The sequence below is a fragment of the Lynx rufus genome, unplaced genomic scaffold, assembly GCF_022079265.1.
Source record: "Lynx rufus isolate CCGP_SWC_20201006 ecotype Redwood Valley unplaced genomic scaffold, mLynRuf1.p SCAF_4, whole genome shotgun sequence".
NCBI lineage: Eukaryota > Metazoa > Chordata > Mammalia > Carnivora > Felidae > Lynx > Lynx rufus.
In genome coordinates this window covers 6,033,131-6,042,043 of record NW_025814856.1, presented here as the reverse complement: position 1 = coordinate 6,042,043, position 8,913 = coordinate 6,033,131, and the positions used below count along the sequence as shown (strand labels likewise).

Here is an 8,913-nt window from a genome sequence, read left to right as displayed (position 1 = left end):
CGTACTGTTTTAGCTGCATCTCCTTTGATGAGGTAGGTTTTTTTAGTATAGTTGATACACAGTGTTATGTTAGTGTCAGGTACACAACATAGGGATTCAACTTCTCTAGACATTATGTTATTCTCACCACAGGTGTAGCCACCATCTGTCACCATACAATGCTGTTGCATCATTGACTGTATTCCCTATGCTATGCCTTTTATTCCTGTGATTTAATTCATTCCATAACTGGAAGCTAGTATCTCCCGCTCCCATTCACCCATTTTGCTGATTCCCCCCACCCTTCCCTCTGGCAACCATCAGTTTGTTCTCTGTGTTTAGAGTTCTGATTTTGCTTTTTGTTTCTTCATTTGTCTTTTTTTTAATTTTTAAAAATTACATTTATTTATTTTTGAGAGAGAGAGAGAGACAGAGTGTGAGAGGGGCAGAGAGAGCTAGAAGGAGACACAGAATCCAAAGCAGGCTCCAAGGGTCTGAGCTGTCAGCACAGAGCCCGACATGGGGTTTGAACCCACGAACTGTGAGATCATGACCTGAGTCAAAGTCGGACACTCAACTGACTGAACCACCCAGGCGCCCCTGTTCATTTGTCTTTTTTAAGATTTCACACATGAGTGAAATCATATGGCATTTGTCTTTGTTTGACTTATTTCACTTAGCATGATACACCCTAGGTCCGCCCATATTGTTGCAAATGGCAAGATCTCATCCTTTTAAAAGGCTGTGTAATATTCCATTGTGTGTATCTATATTTATGTGGATGTAGATAGTTAGGTTTTTAAAAAAACTATAAATATCACTGGTTTCAATGGTGATGACTTCTTTGATGCATACATTATTTTAAAATGTGCTTTTGGGGGGCGCCTGGGTGGCGCAGTCGGTTAAGCGTCCGACTTCAGCTCAGGTCACGATCTCTCAGTCGGTGAGTTCCAGCCCCGCGTCAGGCTCTGGGCTGATGGCTCAGAGCCTGGAGCCTGTTTCTGATTCTGTGTCGCCCTCTCTCTCTGCCCCTCCCCCGTTCATGCTCTGTCTCTCTCTGTCTCAAAAATAAATAAACGTTAAAAAAAATTTTTTTTATAAAAAAAATAAAAAATAAAATAAAATGTGCTTTTAATATTTCCAAACATGTAGGAAAAATTTGATTATCTTTTATTAGTGATTTCTAACTTTATTACATTATGATAATTGAACAGGCTCTGTTTGATATGTATTCTCTGCTATTAAGATTTGCTTTATGGCCTAGTTTTTACAGATATATGTCCTTGAAATGTGGATTCTCTAATAATTTAATGTAGTGCTCAAATCAAGCTGGTTAATTGCATTGTTCAAATTTTCTATACCCTTACCAAAATTTTACCCCCCTAGTCTATCAATTACTAAAAAAGATATGACAAAATATCTTAATATGATATGATTTATCATTTTTTCCTTACATTTCTGTTAGCTTTTTTCTTTATATATTGTAAGTCTATGCTATTAAGTGTATATTAGGAGTTATTTGGGTTTTTTTTTCCTTTTCTGGTGAATTGTTCCTTTTATTATTATATAATGACTTTCTTTATCGCTTTTAATGTCTTTGCCTTAAGTACATCTTATCAGTAAACTACTCATCTTCATTTGGGTTAGTATTTTTTCATATACTTGTATTATTCCTTTATAGCCAACCTTTCTGTGTCATTACAGTTTAGGTATATCTCTTGTACACATGAGATAATAGAATTTTGTTCCTTTGTCCAATTTGAGATTTTCTGTTTTTAAAGATTAGTTAAAGCCATTTAAACATTTGTGCATTGACTGATGAATGGATAAAGAAGATATATATACACAGTGGCATACATATACAATGGAATATTACTCGGTGATCAAAAAGAATGAAATCTTGCCATTTACAACAATGTGGCTGGAACTTGAATGTATTATGCTAAGTGAAATAAGTCAGTCAGAGAAAGACAAATATCATATGATGTATGTGAGTTTAAAAAAAAACAGATGAACATAGGGGAAGGGAATGAAAAATAAACAAAGATAAAAACAGAAGGAGGCAAACCATAGGAGCTTCTTGAATATAGAGAATGAACTGAGGGTTGCTGAAGGGGAGTTTGAGGGGGATGGGCTAAGTGGGTGATGGGCATTAAGGAGGGTACCTGTTGGGATGAGCACTGGCTGTTATACATAAGTGATGAATCACTAGGTTTTACTCCTGAAACCAACACTATCCTGTACGTTAACTGACTTGAATTTTTTTTTAAAAAGCACTCAGGATTTTATACACACACACACACACACACACACACACACACAGAGTCATTTAACACTTGTAATTACTTATGTATTTTGTGATTTTTTTTTTACTTCTTTATATTTCCTTTCCTGACTTAAAGTAGTTTGATCAAAATCTCTTCAATTCTGTTGTGTCCCTACTATAACTTACAAATTATAAATTCTGTATCCATTATTTTAGTGGTTACACCAAAACTTAAATCATGTAGAAAGTCCAAAATACTCAATATTTCTCTTTTCCTGCAACTCAATACAAGAACCTTTCAACTGTTATTTTAATTCCTCCTCTTGAGTATATATAATCGTTACCTAATATCTTACTCCATCTTTTTCATACATTTTCTTCTTCCTTTTTTCTTCTCTTCCTCCTCCTCCTCTTCCTCCTCCTCCTCCTCCTTCCTCTTATTATGATTTTAAATATTTTTAAGTTTATTTATTTATTTTTGAGAGAGAGAGACAGAGCACAAGCAGGAGAGGGGCAGAGAGAGAGACACACACACACACACACAGAATCTGAAACAGGCTCCAGGTTCTGAGCTGTCAGCACAGAGCCTGACACGGGGCTCGAACCCACAAACCAGGAGATCATGACCTGAGCTGAGGTTGGACGCTTAACTGACTGAGCCACCCAGGCATCCCTTATTATTATCTTAAAATTCAACATTTTATTTTTTCTGCATATAAACAAATTGCTTGGCTGTTCATTGCTTCCTGGATATTGCTTATTTTTAATTCAATTTGTTTTATCCTGAAGTAAATCCCTTAGTAGTTGTTTCAGTAAGTTTTCATGTATGGTATACTCTTAATCTTTCTCTGAAATGGGAATATCATTGGGAGGGTCCTACTACCAAACCTTGACATATGAGTTGCCGTAAACTCTTCATCAACAGTTCAAGATGTAACATGTTATACGTAGTCTGGATGGGAAATTGGTTGTAATCTCACGTGATCTTCCAGAATCATTTCTTTTTTTTTTTTAATTTTTTTTCAACGTTTATTTATTTTTGGGACAGAGAGAGACAGAGCATGAACGGGGGAGGGGCAGAGAGAGAGGGAGACACAGAATCGGAAACAGGCTCCAGGCTCTGAGCCATCAGCCCAGAGCCCGACGCGGGGTTCGAACTCACGGACCGCGAGATCGTGACCTGGCTGAAGTCGGACGCTTAACCGACTGCGCCACCCAGGCGCCCCATAGAATCATTTCTGTAGTATGCATGTAACTTCCCCTTTCAACACCTCCAGAGAAATGATACCCATGGAACCAAGGAACCGAACCAGCGTATTAGAATTCATCCTCCTGGGGCTTTCAGAAACTCCAGAGCAGGAGACCCTCCTCTTCGCTCTGTTCCTCTGCATGTATGTGGTCACAGTACTGGGGAACCTGCTCATCATCCTGGCCATCAGCTCAGACTCCCACCTCCACACCCCCGTGTACTTCTTCTTAGCTAACCTGTCTTTGGTTGATTTCTGCCTGGCCACCAACACAGTCCCCAAGATGCTGGTGAACATCCAAATCAGGAGCAAGTCAATCTCCTATGCCTGCTGCCTGACCCAGATGTACTTTTTCCATTTCTTTGGCATCATGGACAGTGTCCTGATTGCCGTGATGGCTTATGACAGGTTTGTGGCTATATGTCACCCCTTACACTATACCACCATCATGAGCCCACGCCTCTGTGGCCTGCTGGCAGGTGGCCCATGGGTGTTTTCCTGCTTCATCTCCCTCACTCATATCCTCCTGATGGCTCGTCTGGTTTTCTGTGGGAACAATGAGCTACCTCACTACTTCTGTGACCTCACTCCCCTTCTCAGGCTTTCTTGCACTGACACGTCTGTGAACAAGATCTTTGTGCTCATTGTGGCTGGGCTGGTGATAGCCACGCCTTTTATCTGCATCCTGGCCTCCTATGCTCGCATCATTGTGGCCATCATGAAAGTCCCTTCTGCAGGGGGCAGGAAGAAAGCCTTTTCCACCTGCAGCTCCCACCTCTCTGTGGTTGCTCTCTTCTATGGGACCACCATCGGGGTCTATCTGTGTCCCTCCTCTGTCCGCACAGCTGTGAAGGAGAAAGCCTCTGCTGTGATGTACACTACAGTCACCCCCATGCTGAACCCGTTTATCTATAGCTTGAGGAACAGAGATCTGAAGGGGGCCCTGAGGAAGCTTGTCAACAGAAAGATCACTTCATCTTCCTGACCACAAGGACAGCTGGAAACTTCCAGGAAGTAGGATCTCAACATCTAGGGTCTTGGGCACAAGTATGGAATTGCACAGTTTGGGAGAACAGCCACTTTGGATTTTGAATTGCAGAACTTTAAAAGGAAATCTCAAGATGGCCTTATTACTATGTTCTCAATTACTGGGACCAGTAAGAGTCCTTTTGGATATGTCTGATGTTGCCTTCCCAGGAAGATCAGTCTAGCCCTACCAGATTGGATTTGTCCTGATCAAGTTAGCTCTCCACAGATATTTAAGTATGTATTCTGGACTTGATGTAAGTGCTGGCCATGGAGTGGTGGAGTTTATAGTTGCATGTGGGAGAAGATACTGGGCACTAACTATAATAGAATGAAATACGCACATGAGGGCAAGGATAGGACAGAGTAGGAACACCCAACAGAGTCTGGAAGGGGGAATCAGGGAAGGTTTCCTAGGAGAGATGATTCTGCACCTCAAAGGATAAGATGATGTTTTTCAGGAAAATATGAGGAGAAAGAGTATCAGAAAAAGGAAAAAAAAACCCCAGTATGTGAAAAGATCAGAGAGCAAGAGAAAGAGGGAGAAAGATACATTTTTGAAGTGAAAAACCACTTACGGTGAATGACTTGGGTCATGCCAGATCGAGGACTTTGGGACCAACTCAAGAGTTTTGCTTTTTTCAGAGAACCAGGCAGTTAATTGACTTCCAGGGACCAAAGTCAGGGAGCATGTGAATGAATCATGCCCCCCCTGCCCTTCACTCCTATTCTGTCTTCTGGAGGAAAAAGATGGCATGAGCTAGATAAAAGTTGTACAAGTCACAAGGGAAAAAATTCAGACCATGCATTAAGGAGATGAGGAATGGTATAAGTCTTTCAAAGAGAAAAATGCCAATCAATTGAATCATGAATGTCTAAGCCAGAAGGAAGCTAAGGCATATCTCCATCACCATATATATGCCTGCGGAATGCATATGAGTGGTAACACTGCTTACAACAGAAGTGAGAGCTAGGTTTCTAGTTTTCCTTGTATCTCGTTATCATGTTCCTTTGCACTATCTCATTTCCCCATTCTATAGCCCCTATGAAAGCAATATGTCTCATTTACGTCTATTGTGAAGTAGTTCTAGTCTTTATACAGAGATTACAACAAAAATGGAACGAGCAGTGACTTTGGGCTCTATTTCTGGGCTGACTGAGCAGTGAATGGGGCCAACATTTTTCAAGTGGTGCTAAAGAGCTGACGTTATCTTAAGCGGAATGACTTTGAATAATCACACATCTAGTTTGCTTATGTTACTTTCCTTCCAAGAGAATTACATTAGACTTTCTCTGTTGAACAAACAGACCACCAGACCTGGCCCTGTTGTAGGCTGGAAAGATGATGCTTTCTGAAAGGGAATACTGTGGTGAAGAAAACTCAGAACTTACGGATATTGGAGTTTGCATTGGGCAACCCATCATTCTGGTCAGGGATTTTCTGGAATAACCAAAAACTAGGTGATGGCTGAACCACAGCTCTCTCTCCTTGTAGATCCCCTCCCTCCTCCTGCCATATGCATGCAAGTGGTTACAGTGATGGTTGGGAGAACGGATGCAAAGGGGAATCCCTGGTGCCAATAAAAACGTCTTAAGGTTCTGTCAGCCAAACTACCTCTGTCTTGTTTTATGTTAAAAAGTTAAGGCCTCACCTCCAGGAGAGATTTATCCTGGTAGTCCTGACAATATCAACTTCCAACATTTCCTGGCATCAACATGTGTTTAATTAATTCATTCAACAAATATTTACCAAGTGGCCTTTGTACCAGCTGTTATTCTAAGCACAGGCAATAGAGCAGTAAGCAAGACAGAAAAAAAAAAAAGCCATTTCCTATGACTGCAAGGTTTAGTACAAAGGAGATTTTTAAGGAGTGGAACTGTTCTGTATCCTGATATCAGAGCAATGGCTTTGAAGGTATGAAAAACTTTAAATAGTGTTCTATTTCCCCAGACCCCACAAATCTATACATGGGATGAAATTCCAAGAACCGTGCACCGGAAAAAAAAAATAATTTTACTGAAATGATTTTTTAAATAAAATTAAACACTAGAAAACAAAGCAACCATTCCCATTTCAGCAGAGAAAACAATAAACAAAGAAATAATCAATGTGCCAGATAATTACCAATGGTGAGAAGGACTTCAAAGGTATAATGGAGGGTATGTGACAGAGACAGGTGAGGGGGGTATTTTAATATGGGCATTTCTGAGGGCATTCTGTCTCTGTGAAGATGACTTCTGAGCTTAGACCTGAATCAGGCCAAGAAGAATGTATTCCTATGAAGAAGGTGGGAATAGTGTGTCAGAAGAGGGGAACTGGACACACAAAGTCAGGAACAAGTTGGTATTTAGTTTTAAGGAGATGTTTATGTTTTAAAAATGTATCTAGATTTGTCTAAACAAATTAGATTTTCTGGAACAAAATCCTACAAGCATCATATAACTTGGCTTCAAACAACCAACAGTTATTATCCTGTGATTTCTGTGGGTCAGGAAATTGGGAGTGGCTTAGCTCAGTGACTTGGCTCAGGGTCTCTGATAGGGCAGTAGCCACAATGTCAGTGGGGACTGTGGTTCTGTCCTGTCTTGACTGGATCAGGGGATCTGGTTCCACCGTCACTCTGAGCGGATCTCCATTCCTCACTGATCAAAGACAGCAGTTCCTGGACATTTGGATCTCTCCATAGTGGAGTGAGAGAGAGAGAGAAACAGAGAGGGAGAGACTGAAAGGGAGACAGAAAGAGACTGAGAGGGAGAGAGAGACAGGCAGAGAGACAGAGAAGGAGAGAGGGAGGAGGGAAGGGGAGAGGGAAGGAGGGAGAGACAGAGAAAGAGTGGAAGAGAGAGGGAGGGAGCAGCAGGGAGAAGCAATAGGGAAGGAGAAAGGGAGGGGTGGAGGGAGCAAGGATGAGGGAGGATGAGTAAGAAGGAGTACAATACGAACAAGATGGAAGTCACAGTCTCTATAACCTAATGCAGAATGACTTCTTCTCATTTTTGCTGTATTGCATGTGTTGGAAGTAAGTTGCACATCCAGCCCACGTTTGAGGAGAGGGTATTACACAGGCGTGAATGCCATGGGGCAGGAGTCTTTGGGACCCTAGCCATCTTAGAGGCTGCCTGACCCACCAACGTCCTCCCAGCTGCTGCCTTTCCAGGCGATCTGCCCACAGTCCAGTTCATGGGATGTTGATGAACTTCTCAAAGGTGGGTGCTGCCCCCGTCTGGACACTGAAATCATGCAGTTCCAATGTAAGACACACGGGGGCAGCAGAGACACCCAGCTGGGATGCCTCATCCTCCCACCTGGGCAAGAACTGAATTTTACAGGGAGCCTCTCTGTACCAGGCACAGACCTCCTGCTAATCCTGGTTCCTGACCCCACCTCAGCCCCATCACCACAGGGAAGCTACAAACCCGCGGCTTCCTGAAGGCATCCCAAGAGTGCATTAGGAGAGTGGCCTTAGTTGTTTCAAATTCCCCATCCATCCCACCCCCAGGACTCACTGAATCTTTGCTCTCTTTTCCCACCCCACCCAGGAGTGAGGCTGTCTGGGGCCCAAAAGGGAGGGGGAAGGTCCACAGGCCTTTGTTCTTTCTGAGGCAGGGAGAGAAAGACAGAGGTGGTGGGGGGGGAGAGAGAGAAAGGTACCGCAACTGTGATCAAAAATAAAACAAGAAACACAGCATGTGTGTATGGAGTCCCAAGTTCAAAGGCAGACTTGGGACAGGTGGGATGTAGGTCTACTTCACCTGAGGGGCAGGATCAAGGCGGGATTAGAGAAGAAGGCCAAGGGGTAGGCAGAGAGACAATATTGACAGAACAGTTGGAAGTTTAGGACGCTCAACATTCCCTTCGCAGATATCCCTTGGGTGCCTATGATGTCCCTAGCAAGTCTCAGGCCTGGGGATACAATGGATTACTTGGTGGCCTGCCAATCTCTGCCCTTCAGGAGCTAGCATTCTAGTGTCAGAGTCCATGAATAGAATTAATAAGCACATCAAGGAAGATGGGAGATCACATTTATTTGAAGAACAGAATATGGGTAAAGGTGGAGGGGTATATTATAGTTTTCTTTTTAACAGCTTTATTGAGATATAATTCATATATCATACATTTACCCATTTCAATGGTGAAAATGAAAAAAACAAAGTATGTAATTCAGTGGTTTTCAAGGTTCACAATCAATTTTAAAACATTAAAAAAAAATTTTTTTTTTAAAAGGTGGGTGGGGGGCGCCTGGGTGGCTTGGTCGGTTAAGCGTCTGACTCCAGCTCAGGTCATGATCTCGCGGTTCGTGATTGCCAGCTCCGCATCAGGCTCTGTGCTGACAGCTCAGCTCACTTTCCATCTTCTGTCCCCCCCCCCCGCCCCTCCCCCGCTCTCTCTCTCAA

At 42.4% G+C, this 8,913-nt stretch overlaps 1 protein-coding gene across 1 annotated transcript; it reads left to right on the top strand.

The window, feature by feature from the left end:
• The first annotated feature begins 3,526 nt into the window (after positions 1 to 3,526).
• Positions 3,527 to 4,477, top strand: LOC124523285 (olfactory receptor 24). The gene has a single exon (XM_047095147.1). The coding sequence runs from the start codon at positions 3,527 to 3,529 to the stop codon at positions 4,475 to 4,477; it is 951 nt and encodes a 316-aa protein (XP_046951103.1).
• Positions 4,478 to 8,913: the final 4,436 nt, after the last annotated feature.